Genomic DNA, 15,193 nt, shown 5'->3' with positions numbered 1-15,193 from the left:
AGCAATCAGAAAGATTCAGTCGGGGGCTTGCTGTCCACCGCAGAAAACCTGGCCTGCCAAGATATTGACGTTGAGAAAGCTATCAGCAATCAGAAAGATTCAGTCAGGGGCTTGCTGTCCACCGCAGAAAACCTGGCCTGCTGTGATAATGACATTAAGAAAGCTATCGGCAAGGGAAATGGTCTTCTATCTCAAAGCCTAGTGGAGTAGTCCCTATATTATAAACCTCTATCACCCCTCGGCTTCTACAGTGACTACTTCCCACCTTTCACCAGAATTGTCTGGCCGAGGGGTGGAGCAATGTCCAATACCAGAGGAGGAGAACATTGGTTCAGTCTCTCCCGCAAGTGGTGTGCCCCTTGGGGCTCAAGGAGGGGTTTTGCCACATACGCCTATTCACACAAATAACTGCTTGGTCCCTGACCTTTTATCCGAGCCTGGATCCATTGAGGAGCACATCCAACCCACTATTGTAATGGGCCCCTTGGACCTAATGGACCTGGAGACTGATGCCGTGTTTGAAGATAAGCCCTCCCTTAGCCTAACTAGTAGCACCTGTAGCGCGAAGATGAGAATGCATTCAGGGAACAGCTCCTTTCTTCACCGTTTTATGGTCATTGCATCAAAAAAGATTAATCGAAATAACAATGCATCGAAAAAGATGCATCGAAAATAAAAGCATCGAAATTCTGTGTTTTACATTAAAAGTGCATATCCATCCAAACTTTTCCATCGAATTGATTGTCATGATGCCTACCCCCGGGGACCCAGACCAGGTCCAGCAACCCTGGAAGCAGGCATCAAGTTATCTTGAGCAAGCCCAAAAACCCCTGCTAGGGGCTGTTTGGGTGCGGTCCTGGCGCCTATGGTGCCAGGCTCATATGGAGAGTCAGTCCTGGCGCCATAGGCGCCAGGCTCATAGAGTAGAACTTACCTGATGCAGACCATGCTGCAAGAGCTCCAAGCCAAATGAGGCTTGGAAGGGACTATTTTACTAGGGACTATTTTATACACGGGCGGGGCTGGGGAGGAATACTTACCTGGGACTACTTTGGAGGCTATTTAAACCACGCCCGAAGAGCAGCACACGCTTTGCGTTATTCTGCATCCAGCAGCGTAACGCTCACCGTGCCTGCAAGTCTGCCACGCCCGCCTCGAGTTTGGAGCTCCTAGAAAAAGGGAGAAAGAAGGAGAAAAGGTTAGAACAAGAGCAATACCTTTGATCCTTACCTGAATTCCCGATCCATCGCGCCTTCGAGCTGGAAGAAATAAGTTATTTTATGCACGTCGCCTTGCCTGCTGCAGCGCCGCGCTGAGCTCACCGGCCTTCGCAGCATCTTCACATTCCACCGCATCCTCCTGCATCTTCCCGCCGCATTCCGGCACCAAAGGAGTAGACAAGAACAGCAAGGTGAGCCAAGAGAATACACAGAGGAATATTAGTTACCCCCCCATAGACTTACCTGATTTACCTGACTTACCTGATTTTACCACCGGGGGTACTAGTCCTCTTCACGGGTCGGCCCAGCTTCCACTGCATCTTCGCCAAACAAAACAACAGGACAGCAAGGTGAAACAAAGGGACTATCAAGGGGAACCCTCCTCACCACAATAGACTTACCTGATTTTACCGCCGGAGGTATTATTCCCCGAGGCTTCATACTTTCTCTCAGCGCCTGAATAAGGGAGAAAGCAACAAGTTACATATTGACATTATTTATCGAATTGTGTTGGAAATACAAATCCTTACCAGAATATTACTGGTTGCCACGAGGAACTCTTCACTAGGGTCAAGCTGCAATCTGCAAGGAATCGGACAAGAGTGAAAGTCAGGCATTTGAACTCTTACGAACTACATACTTTTCTGAGTCAATATTGTTCTGGAACTCACCAATTCCTTCGAGCCAGTGAAGCAACTGGTTATCAACGCACCCCTGCGCTCAATGCAGGATGGAGAGTTTCTTTTCAAACCATCAGGTGAGACTATAAAAGGGGACATCAAAGGTGATCCGTGGGGAGAACAGCGGGGGAGGGGGATTTACACTCAACTCCATGGGTGGTTAATTCCCTTTCTCCATTTGCAGAAGTATATTCCTACGGGCCAAGCAAACGAAGCTAGGAGGACCAGTCCAGTCCGTCATCTCGGCCCTACGCGTCACATTGGTGGAGACCGCAGCTGTCCAGTTCAGATTGACGCCTCTGTGGGAGCCAGGTGAGCGTAACAGAACGCAAAGCCTACCCACAAATTCCCACCCGTGCGTTATGGATACCTCAGAGACTGACCAATTGGCCGAATTACTAGGGGAATTGAGGGCTGAAGTGCATTCCGCCCATCAAGAAACCAATGCTCTTAGGAGAGAACTGATTTTGTCAAAGGAGCGAACTGATGACCTTGCTAGGCAACTATTGCAAAGCCAGGCTGGACAAGCACCCCTACCTGGTTCCGGGGGAAATCCAGCTCCTGTGTTATCGAGTAACCCTGTGCAAATAAACCTACCAGGAAATATTCCATTAGCTCCACCCGAACGCTATGCCGGAGATCCCAAAAGGTTCGCCGTGTTTATGAACCAATGCGCTTGCACTTTTTATGCAGACCTGGAGCCTTCCCAAACGATCAAGCCAAGGTAGCCTTTGTATTGTCATATTACAGCGGCAGTGCAGCTGATTGGTCAATTCCACTAGTTACTCGGGATGACCCAATTCTTCAGGATTTTCAGAGCTTTCAAACGAGCATGGAAAACTATTTGCCCGGCACTCCAAGGACAGGCCTTGGATAACGAACTTTTGTCCCTACGACAGGGTAACCAGGACCTTCTATCCTACATCGCAACCTTTAATAGGTTGATAGTGGAAACTGGATGGCCTGAGGTAAAACGAATCACGTTATTTCATCGAGGGCTTCGAGGAGAACTTAAAGATGTTTTGGCTCAAGTCGTGAACCCACCTCAAGACTGCGCTGAATATATAGACTTAGTGGTCCAGTTAGATCACAGACTTCAGAACAGAAAGGCTGATCGAGCCAAGTTTCAGAATTGGGTGTTGGTCAAAACCCACGCTAACCCTAAAGGAGCAGATGCTTCAGAACCCATGCAAATCGGAGGGGTTAAAGGACCCTTAACCCAGAAGGAAAGAGAAAGGAGACGTCAAATGCAATTGTGTCTATATTGTGGAACTTCTGGGCATTTTCTACGGGATTGCCCTGTAAAACCACCCAAGAAGGTGGCAGGAGCTGCTGATAAAAGCCATATGGAGTCACTCGGGAAACGACCACGCCCGACAAGCGTAGAGGTCCGCTTGCCGAGCTTGAAGAAGGATACTCAAACCTCGCATTTCATCATACCAATGGTCCTCGTAGATCCAGGGCAGCCATCGCGTATGCACGCAGTAAGGGCATACATTGATAGCAGGGCCATAGGAAACTATGTGGACTATGAATTGGCTTCCAGGATGAATCTACCTCTCTGCCGAAAAACCACCTCAGATGTCATCACCACAGTCGATGGAACTGAAATTACCTCTGGGCCTGTAACTCATTTCACCGCAGAGATGACACTATTGGGTCAGGATGGGCATCGAGAGACCATTGTGTTTGATCTAATCAAAGCACCACAGTTCCAGATAATACTGGGGATACCTTTGTTGGAAACACATAATCCGTGTATTGATTGGCGAGAGAAGAGAATAACCTTCCCGGATTGTGCACAAACCTGTTACCCAAAGAAAAATCAGAACACAGGCCTGGCGACAGTAACCACAGCAGTCATGCAACTACCTCCAGAATACCAAGAATTCCAGGATGTCTTCCAAAAAGAACAGGCAAACACCTTACCTCCTCACAGATCGTACGATTGTCAAATCGATCTCATACCCGGTGCACAACCCCCTTGTAGCAGGATCTATGCCCTTATGGAACCTGAGAACCTTCAGCTACGACAATAATTAGACCAGTACCTTGCCAATGGCTTTATTCGCCCATCCAAGTCCCCTGCATCTTCAGCTTTGTTCTTTGTGCCCAAAAAGGAAGGTGACCTCAGAATGTGCATAGACTACCGCGCATTGAACCAGATAACTGTTAAGAACCGATACCCATTGCCTCTGATCCCTGAACTACTAGACCAAGTGAAGGATGCTTGTATATACACTAGATTAGATCTCCGGGGGGCATTCCATCTAGTACGTGTAAAAGAGGGCGACGAATGGAAGACTGCTTTTCGCACTATGTATGGGTTATTCGAATACCAGGTGATGCCTTTCGGGTTGTGCAATGCACCAGCAGCCTTCCAATACTTCATGAACGATGTCCTTCATGAACTCACTGACGTTTGTGTTGTCGTATATATCGATGATATTCTAGCATACTCCTCTTCAGAATCTGACCATGTGAAGCACGTCCGAGCAGTCCTTGAGAAATTGCGCCAGCACAAACTTTATGCAAAACTAGAAAAATGCATTTTTCATGGCACAGAAGTTGAATTCCTTGGGTTTATCCTGACCCCAAAGGGAGTCCAAATGGACTCACGAAAGGTGGACGCAATCCTTAAGTGGCCATCACCAAGTTCAGTTAAAGGAGTACAAAGCATGCTCAGCTTTGCCAATTTCTATCGCAGATTCATCCCAGATTTTTCACATGTTGTACATCCCATCACAGCACTCTTGCGAAAAAATAAACGCTTTATGTGGACTAAAGAAGCTGAAAATGCCTTCCAAGAGCTGAAAGCGAAAGTCACGTCGCTTCCTATAATTCCTGTATTAAAGCACCCGCGCCCTGACCTTCCATACATAGTGGAAACTGATGCATCCAGTCTAGCCATGGGAGCTGTCCTGTCTCAAAAGGATCCTGAAACTGGCCAGCTTCACCCAGTAGCATTTTGGTCCAGAAAGTTCTCGGCACCCGAGTTAAACTATGCGGTTACCGACAAGGAGTTATTAGCCATTAAATCCGCCTTCAAGTCTTGGTGGCACTATCTTCTCGGTGCCAAGCATACCATTACTGTGATCCCCGATCACCGGAACTTACAGTATTTAAAAACAGCCAAGGCCCAATCGTCACGTCAACTCCAATGGGCATTGTTCTTTGCCGAGTTCGATTTCGTGATAACCTATCGACCAGGTTGTAAGAATGGTAAAGCAGACGCCTTATCACGAATAGGGACGGGAGAGACAGAAGTGAACCCTGAACCAGTACCTATAATTTCCGAACAAAGGATTCTTGGCATGACTACTCTACAGACACTAGAGGACATTCAGGAAACGATCCGGCAACTCTTTGATTCCACAGCCCTGCAGGACTGGGTAAAGAAAGGCCCGGACTACTCTGTCACCAATGATCTGCCTTATTACCAAGGGCGGCTATTTCTGCCACACAACGAACTACAAGAGCTAGTCATTTCCCGTTATCATGATACCCTAATGGAGGGGCACCCAGGTATTGCAAAAACTGAAGCTAAAATTAAAAGACAATTCTGCTGGCCCACCTGGCAAAAGGATATTAAATCATTTGTGATGTCTTGTGGCATGTGCGCCCAAAACAAAAGTCAAAAGAAAAAACCAGCTGGACTCTTACAACCTTTAGGCATTCCACCTACACCATGGCACACCTTATTGTTAGACTTTATTACTGATCTACCTCCTTGTAATGGATTTAACACCATTCTAGTTATTGTGGATCTTTTTCCAAGATATCCCACTTTATTCCTTTAAAAGGATTACCTTCAGCCTCAATCCTGGCCAAAGAATTCCTCAAAAACATTGTTCGCATACATGGATTTCTGTCCGTGTTGGTCTCTGACCGGGGCAGTCAATTAGTTTCACATTTTTGGAAGAAATGTTGTCAATTGGCGCAAATCGACGTGAGATTATCGACCAGCCTCCACCCCCAGACCGATGGTCAAACGGAGAGGACCAACCAAACTCTTGAACAATAGGTGCTTTGTATATTACATCAGACTGAGAGTAATTGGAAGGACATTCTTTGGATTGCTGAATACGCATAAAATAATTCAGCACATTCTGGAACTGGACAAAGCCCCTTTTATACCCTACATGGGCACCATCCTCGAACCTCAGACCTTGACTCACCCCACACTTAGAAATGCCCACAGTGGACCATTTACACGCTACGATTACACAAGCCTTTAAGGAGGCAACTGCACATTTAAAACAAGCGAATGAGAAATATTTGAAAGATGCTGATCGGCATAGAAGTGATACATCCGCAGTACCCGATAGGGGATCAAGTATGGTTGGCCACAAAACACATACCTCTCAAGGGAACGCGGACCTTTAACCCTAGATATTTGGGACCTTACTCTATTGAGACCATTATCAACCCGGTGGCTGTCAAGTTGGATTTACCTGCTAATATGCAAATTCACCCCGTCTTTCATGTGTCACTTTTGAAGCCAGTGCAACCAGGGACAAGACTAACCAAGCCACCAGACCTCATCCTTATAGACGGGGAACCCGAATTTCAGGTTAAAAACATCCTGGACTCCAAGATGGTGAAGTCAAAACTTTATTTAATTGACTGGAAAGGTTACAGACCACAGGAAAGGTCTTGGGAACCTAATGACCACGTGCATGCACCTCGATTGGTGAAAAGATTCCACCGAAATTTCCCAGACAAACCAAAACCACGGGGAAAAACAACTTTAGGAGGGGGGGGGGGGGAGTGCTGTCATGATGCCTACCCCCGGGGACCCAGACCATGTCCAGCAACCCCGGAAGCAGGCATCAAGTTATCTTGAGCAAGCCCAAAAACCCCTGCTAGGGGCTGTTTGGGTGCGGTCCTGGCGCCTATGGCGCCAGGCTCATATGGAGAGTCAGTCCTGGCGCCTGTGGCGCCAGGCTCATAGAGTAGAACCTACCTGATAGAGACCATTCTGCAAGCTTACCTGATGCAGACCATGCTGCAAGAGCTCCAAGCCAAATGAGGCTTGGAAGGGACTATTTTACCTAGGGACTATTTTTTACTCAGGCGGGGCTGGAGAGGAATACTTACCTGGGACTACTTTGGAGGCTATTTAAACCACGCCCGAAAAGCAGCACATGCTTTGCGTTATTCTGCATCTAGCAGCGTAACGCTCACCGTGCCTGCAAGTCTGCATCCAGTCTTCTGCAACACCCGCCTCGAGTTTGGAGCTCCTAGAAAAAGGGAGAAAGAAGGAGAAAAGGTTAGAACAAGAGCAATACCTTTGACCCTTACCTGAATTTCCGATCCATTGCACCTTCGAGCTGGAAGAAAGAAGTTATTTTATGCGCGTTGCCTTGCCTGCTACAGCGCTGCGCTGAACTCACCGGCCTTCGCAGCATCTTCACATTCCACCGCATCCTCCTGTATGTTCCCGCCGCATTCCGGCACCTAAGGAGTAGACAAGAACAGCAAGGTGAGCCAAGGGAATACACAGAGGAATATTAGTTACCCCCTCATAGATTTACCTGATTTTACCACCGGGGGTACTATTCCTCTTCACGGGTCGGCGCAGCTTCAACTGCATCTTCGCCGAACCCCGGCGTCTAAGGGGAAACAAAAGGACAGCAAGGTGAAACAAAGGGACTATCAAGGGGAACCCTCCTCACCACAATAGACTTACCTGATTTTTCCGCCGGAGGTATTATTCCCCGAGGCTTCATACTTTCTCTCAGCGCCTGAATAAGGGAGAAAGCCACAGGTTACATATTGACATTATTTATCGAACTGTGTTGGAAATACAAATCCTTACCAGAATATTACCGGTTGCCACGAGGAACTCTTCACTAGGGTCAAGCTGCAATCTGCAAGGAATCGGACAAGAGTGAAAGTCAGGCATTTGAACTCTTACGAACTACATACTTTTCGGAGTCAATATTGTTCTGGAACTCACCAATTCCTTCGAGCCAGTGAAGCAACTGGTTATCAACGCACCCCTGCGCTCAATGCAGGATGGGGAGCTCATCTTTTCAAACCATCAGGTGAGACTATAAGAGGGGACATCAAAGGTGATCCGTGGGGAGAACAGCGGGGGTGGGAGGATTTACACTCAACTCCAGGGGTGGTTCATTCCCTTTCTCCATTTGCAGAAGAATATTCCTACGGGCCAAGCAAACGAAGCTAGGAGGGCCAGTCCAGTCCGTCATCTCGGCCCTACGTGTCACATTGGTGGAGACCACAGCTATCCAGTTCAGATCAACGCCTCTGTGGGAGCCAGGTGAGCGTAACATTGATATGTACTTTTAAATGTAAAAGATAGCATTTCGATGTGTTTATTTTATACATTAAAACGTTACATGGAGCTGTCCAGTGTTGAAATTTCGGCACTGGCCAGCTCCTTGTAACATTTTAATGTTTTTTTATATGTGGGGGGGCCCAAACCCCCAACCCCCACCCCCCTTAACCCTACCCCTAAACTAACCCTTAATATAACCCTGAATCTAACCATGGCCCTAGCCCCAAGCCGAACCCTAATCCTAACCCTTAATCTAACCCTAACCTAACCCTTAATCTAACCCTTAATCTAACCCTTAACCTAACCCTTAATCTAACGCTAAATTTAACCTAGCCCCAACCCTATCTCCTAACCCTATCCATCGAAAATGATTCAATTAATAAGCTTTTTCAATGGAAAGGCAATTCAATTAATAATGTTCAATGGAAAGGTGTTAGATGGAAAGACCAGATACCTTCTTCACCTAACTCCACTCAGGGCCTCGCAAGACGTTCGAATGAATTCTGCTCCATTTTCCAAGGGGGATCATACTGCCCAGGGATGTAACTGCAAGAGGCTGCTCCTTGAACTTGCAGACGTTAAAGAACTTCTGTTGGTCTTGATAGACGCTCATGGGAGGGAGTTAGGGGGACATATGGGGAAAGCCCCCACATATCAACTACTTGCAAAGGGGCCATAAATCTCAGACTTGGACTGTGTCATAAAGCTAGCCACACCTGGTACATTGACTCTTGAAGAGAAAGCAATTGGTCAATATCACAATTCTGTGGGTCAACCCCGGTTTACTACCTATTGTGAGCCCATAAAGATAGTCAGGGATGAGCCCCATGTGTTCATCCATGCGACAGCGGTAAATGATGGGCAACAAGCTGAGCAGGTCACGACCTTGGTAACTCCAAAGGCCTCCACGCATAATATGACGCATACTGCATAGGAAAATAGGGACATAAGTACAGTGGGAACTCAAGTCCTTGCTGTGTTGGAAAATAAAGCTCAAAGATATTGTCTCTGAGGAAACACAACCAGCCGCTACAATCATGGGGGGCCTAAGAGGGACACCGCGTTTCTTCTTGGGGTATCCAAATTGCCCAATTAGCGAGAAACAGGGCACGTACTTTTAAACAAATGCTTGCATTGGCTCCGCACCATAAGGGAATGCGCATTTGTTACTAGGGAAGCCATGGAAAGCTGTCACAGAGTGTGCAGTGAGGGCAATAATCCCTGTGACTCAGTAAAGCTGGAATTCTGGCACGAAAGAATGGCCAAAGGTGTTCTTGGCAGAGCAAGGTGTTAAGGCTGGACGGTAACCAGCAGGATTGAAATCAGTGCTTATCCTGATTTCAGAATCACTGGCCTATTTGAAAACATTTGATTGAATCCTGTTTTATCTGGTGCAAACGTTATACCCTTGGGGAGAAAGTTAAATGGGGACCAGTGTGGTTCTAGGCTCAAGGAGACCTGAATTGAGATATTCTAACAAAACGGGGGATTTCTTTTTCCCTGAACTAATGTGCCCTATTGTGCCAGTGCGGTTTCTACCTATCTTTTTTTGTTTTCCCCTTTTTCTGCTATCATGCACTGTAAAAATTGAAGTAATTGTCTGTGTTGTGTTAGGAAGTACTTTGATGGCCTGATAGCCCAATAAAGTTATTTGACTGACAAAATTAAGTCATAAGTAATATTTAACATGTTGTGAAGCTATTGGTACTCAATGTAATGCAGTGAATTATACTCTTTGCCTGTGACAATTATTTCTAGTGAATGTTTGAAGCTTACTGCAATAGATGCAAGTGGTCTTAAAGTCCCCACGCATACCATTTTGGAGTTAGGATGTTACATGTCCAAAACAACTTCAATCACATAGTAAACCCTTTTTTAGCAATTACAATTTGTCCATCACATCCTGCACAAGCTGCAGCCCCTTGTCAAACAATGATACCCTTATCCCACAGTTTATTTTGTTGTATCTCAAGGACAGTCTTAAAACGCATTACTTTTTGTACCGAAATCACTAAATTAGACATCTTGGCTGACGTTTACAAAATTTGGGAGGATTGTGGCTGTTTGTTGATTTTACTTGACCTTTCTGCCATGTTTGATACAAACGACCATGAAAAAATGCCTTGATATTTTGTCGACTCTTATGGGGAGGAGAGGTGCAGGTCTTGAAGTGGTTTTGATTCTTCTTGAGCAGAAGACTACAATTAGTTGTCCTGTGGGATAATCGTTCTAGCCCATTGGGGTCCCCTTCAGTGTTCCCCGGGGGTCCATTTTGGCTGCCTTGTTGTTTAATTCATATATGGAACAGCTGGGAGACTTGTACATTAAGCATGGAGTGGAAATGTATCAGTATGCTGACGATACTCACCTGTATCTGAAAATCTCTGCTGAAAATGATATGTTCAGATTGAAAAACTGTTTATCAGATATTGAGGTCTGGATATCTTGTCATTTTTTTAAAATTTAGCCAGTCTAAAACTGAATTTCTTCAATGTTCCCACTCTTCTTTCTTTTTTACTTCTTATTCTGATTTAGAGAAGTTTAGATTCTGGGATCCTCTGATGAGTTCTCACCTACGGCCAAATTGATGGTCTTTACATTGGATTCAAGACTGACTATGGCGCCTCATTTCTATTCCTTAGTTAAAGCTGCACAGAAGCACTTATTTTCCCTAGGAGCCGTGAAACCCTTTGCCTCCACTGTCCACTTTCTTTTATTGTTTCAGTCACTTATATTATCTCGGACTGACTTTGGTAATTCGGTTTAAATCGGACTTCCTATTTGCCCAGTTGAAAGCAGTTTTCCATGAGGGAGCACGCCTAGTTTCTGGAGCCCGTAAGTTTGATCATATTACTTCCATCCTAATGGCCCTCGATTGGCTGCCTACTCATGCTAGAATTTCTTTTTTTTTTAACTGTTGTGTATTGTGTAATTTTCAATGTATTTGAAATCCCTGTATTACTGGCATTTCAACCTTTTCAAATGAAAGGGGCCTCAAGCCTCAGAGGGTAGCCCCAGCAATTGCTCCCATGTTTCCAGTCAGAAATCTCATAATACAGCAGTCATTTCCTTTAAAACGTTCAGATGCGCTTTGCGCGCTCACGTTACAAGCTTCATTTGCTGAAAGCAAATGAGTATGTAACGAGAGTGCTGCAAAGCGCACATTTAAAGCAAAGAAAAACACCTGGTGTTAATAGCTGCTGATAATCATGATACGGCTAGCCATCATGGAGCTGAAACACAATGCTCACTGAATAACTATACATTCTTCTTTGTCAGCAAGAGGCTGATGTGGAGGACCCGGTGTTAAAAGACAACAAGGTGATAATCAGTGACCATTTAGTGTTTCAGCTCCATGCTCGCTGGCTGTCTCGTGATAATCTCCAATTATTAACCCCTGGCTGTATTTCTCTTCCCTTTGCCTTTTTTGGCCAAAGGCACGTTAGATATGCATTAAACATAAATATATAATGTATGCACTTCCTGAGTGCCCCAGACTGTTTCCCACTCTAAGTAAGGGAGTGGGGGCCCAACCATCATGTTGAAATGGGCCCCCGCACTTCTTAAGCCTGGCTTTAACTGACAGATAAAATGGAAGACCTCTGTGGATCTTGAAGCCTTCACAATCGAGAGTCTCTCCGTTTGGAGGTCTGAAAGTTTAAGAACGCCTGCACTCTGAAAAGTTATTCCACAATGAAACTCATTGAAGATTTATATACCAAAACTTCCTGTTTTCTTGAGTTTTAGGAATACTGTATTTTTATTTGAAGTTACTCATTTTATCTTTGTGATCTGCTTTCAATTTTTTTTTCTAACTTAATTTTGATCAATTGTTTTGAATGTATTGTATGTTCTTTTTATATGGGTATTATCGTCAGCGTGCTGTTACCCTTTGCCTAGTTCACACGTTATGAGATTTATTAACAATTAATTTCACGGCACTGAAAGTAAGCTTTTTGTTAAATTGTGGCTTTTAAATGGTGAAAATATATTCAATGGACTAGAACAGTTCAAACTTTAGACTGGTCCACAGGAGCATGCAATATATATATATATATATATATATATATATATATATATATCCTTCGGTTGTAGGGGCCCCTGACCCTGGTTCGGGTGCATAATGAATACTTAGGGCCACCTTGGCAAGAAATTCCGACTACACCACTATAATAAATTATAATAATTTAGCATTTATTTAGCGCTACAACCCCTCAGGCATCTAAGCACTGCTTATTATGTGATGCTCATTTATCAACCTCAGAAGGATTTTGACCCTGCCAGGATTCAAACCTGCGTCTGCAGAATTTGCACAGATATCAAGGCAAGCGCTGGACTTGCTGTGCCATCTGACCAGCTACAGTTCACTGCTGTTGACACCGATGGACTTGCGCCCCTTCTACTGAACTAAAAGGGTTTGAAAGGGAGTCTCGATGAGCAGGAGCTAAAATCAGCTCCTGGGTGTCGGGCATCACCCTGGAGGCAGGAGCTACCACAGGGGAACCAGGAGCTACAAGAGATGCTCCTTTAACTTTTTGTCCATTGTGTATGAACCATTGTGTTTAAATGTGTTCTAATTCTTGTTCATTAACATTCAAATACTCAAAGTTAATGTCACATTTACGTCTTTGGAAGGCACCAGCTGGCATTAGGAGCCAAAAGTAGCTTCTGGTAGCTGTTGGTTTCAAGCTAACTAGACTCGACTATGCTGCAGGAGCTCAATAGCTACGAGCTCCCCTCAATTTCTAACCCGTGGTATTCTGCAGGAAGTTCATTTACCATTACAAGTTGTTTAAATTGACCTACACATGAGTCATCATGATCAAAACTGTATTACATAAGACGTGCTAGCTAGTTTCCACAAAACCGGCTGCAACCGAGTGACTGCTCGCTGCTCGCACACGTTCCTTCCGGCGCCCAGTGTCCCCCTGATTCTCGCCCATCTCTTTCGCTGGACGCTGACAGAGTTTCTCTCCCCTCACGCCGGGCGCCGCAGCGTGGAAGCCCCGCATGACTGGACCTCTGCGCTGTGGGAGTGTGGCCATGGCGCCCACCCGCGAGCTCTCACGCGCGCCCGCCCCGCCGGGAAGGGAAGGCAGCACCTGCGCTCGGCGCCGCCTCGGGAGTCAGGACCATGGGCGACGGGCAACGCTCGAAGCCGGAGCATCAGGAGAATGGGGCAGATGCGGGGGCGGGGCCGCGGGACGCTGACGCACGTGCTCCGGGAAGCCCAATGGGCGCCCAGCGTTTCCCAGAGTCGCGGACGCTGCATCAGCGGCGGTGGCGGCAGCGGCAGCGGCAGCGGCGGCGGCGGCGGCCCCAGGCTGCAGCAAGGCGGAGTGGGGCAGCCAGGAAGCGCCCGCAGGCTCCAGAGCGCGCCTGTGCCCGGATAACCATTGCCACCGGGAGGAGAGAGGGAGCGCTAGCGGGGAACCGCAATGCCGAACAAAACCAAGAAGGAGAAAGTGAGTGCGGGAGCGGCCTCTCGGGGAACGGGGCTCCGTGGGTGGGTGGGTGGGTGTGTGTGACAGCGTGTGGGGCTCTCCGGCCGGCACGCGCCCTCTGGGAGACCCCACGCAAGCAGCTGGAAGTTGCAGGAAGTGAACTGTCAGTCGAGCTGTCACCACCGCCCCGTGCACTGGGGCCGAGAAGCATCCTCTGATGTGTAGGAATGTGCCCCGCCCACTCCCATCACCATGGTGTCAGCATTGATTACAGCTCCGCGCAGCACTTCCGCATCAGCCAAGTTTGCAGTTTGTGAGCGTGTGACATTTACATGTTTGCAGTGTACTTCTGTGTGAGCTTTCCATGTGTTTGTGACATTTTAAGTGAAACTTAAAGGGACTGATGCCGACAGCCAAACCACATTTTTGTTGAAAGTAAACAGTAGCTGCTTTGCCGAGTTTACAGCGGTACATGCGAGAAGAGTAATCCCCAGGTTGCATATAAGGGCTGTGAAAGGACATCTTGGATGAGCAAAGGGTACAGATGAGCAGCAGCCACCTTCGGCATAGCACAGTTTTGCATTATCCCTGCTTCAGCACTTCTCCCATGTGTTGCATTTTTTGGCAAGCTTAAATTAGGTGTCGCCCTAGATGTGTTGCAATTGGCAAGTCTGATAAAGGGATGATGAGCACCTTGCCCTTTTGCCTTCTATCCATCAATCAGCTCCCATTCGGCCAACACTACCCTATTATGACAGAAAGAGGCCCTTCTTTGCACTCAGTGAATGAGGGACACGTCCTGGGTATAGGGGCTGTGGAAGAGATCAGAGCGACTGCCAAGTGGTAGATAAGGGCCATGGAGGGACATTACGTAGACAAAAACAAATGCTGATGAGCCGCAGATGTCTTGCGCATGAGCCATCTAAGTATACTACTCCCTCCTGCTCCAGCAGCCCTCCTCTCTGTGACATTTCCTCCATCTTGCTGAAATATGACAGAGGACATAGAAATGTGTGAGTGTCACACCAGATGTGTAACACTTGGCAGGACTGATGAGCCATACCCTGAACACGACAACATACTCACTGTTGGATCCCTGATTCCGGCTGAGGCGTCGGCGGGAAATTGGGAGGATAGGCCCGGGCATGTAGGCCTCGCTGCACGGCTCCGCGAGGAGCAGTAAAGACACGGTCACCTCGTTGCTGCTCGGGTACCCCGGAACTTCCTCTGCGGAGCGGTGGCGTGGCCTTTTTTTCAGACGCCTTGCGTCACCGCATAGCGGTACGCAAGGCGGATATAACACTCACTAGCATCCACTGCTCCACACTACACCTATGTTCTCTGCAAGCATTCCCACTGCCCCCTTCAAGTCCATAGCACAACACCTATCCACGTACACATTCACCACTGTTTGCTACACCCACTCTCACATTTTTGGAGCACAGCAACCATGGGACCAACAACTTTTTTTATTATGCACATACTGTATCCTTAACCCTGATGCTGTAAAAGTATCATGATTTGAATCAAAAAGTTGTTAGCTTA

The 15,193-nt window shown here is 46.8% G+C and overlaps 1 protein-coding gene across 2 annotated transcripts in view; it reads left to right on the top strand.

Annotated features, from left to right (window-relative positions):
- Window positions 1-13,469: 13,469 nt before the first annotated feature.
- The window catches only part of PPP2R5C (protein phosphatase 2 regulatory subunit B'gamma), a 1,570,607-nt gene continuing 1,568,883 nt past the window's right edge, over window positions 13,470-15,193 (top strand). The window contains exon 1 of one of the 2 annotated variants that reach the window (XM_069637762.1): window positions 13,470-13,669. In XM_069637762.1, coding sequence (XP_069493863.1) covers window positions 13,643-13,669 — 27 coding nt within the window. In that variant the 5' untranslated portion in view covers window positions 13,470-13,642. The remainder of the gene's footprint in view (window positions 13,670-15,193) is intronic. The other variant, XM_069637761.1, reaches the window with a different exon arrangement.

This window comes from Ambystoma mexicanum, chromosome 14 (assembly GCF_040938575.1).
Source record: "Ambystoma mexicanum isolate Mex_15411 chromosome 14, UKY_AmexF1_1, whole genome shotgun sequence".
Taxonomy (NCBI): Eukaryota; Metazoa; Chordata; class Amphibia; order Caudata; family Ambystomatidae; genus Ambystoma; species Ambystoma mexicanum.
Note: the sequence above shows the minus strand (reverse complement) of the source record. Positions and strands in the feature narration are given on the sequence as shown.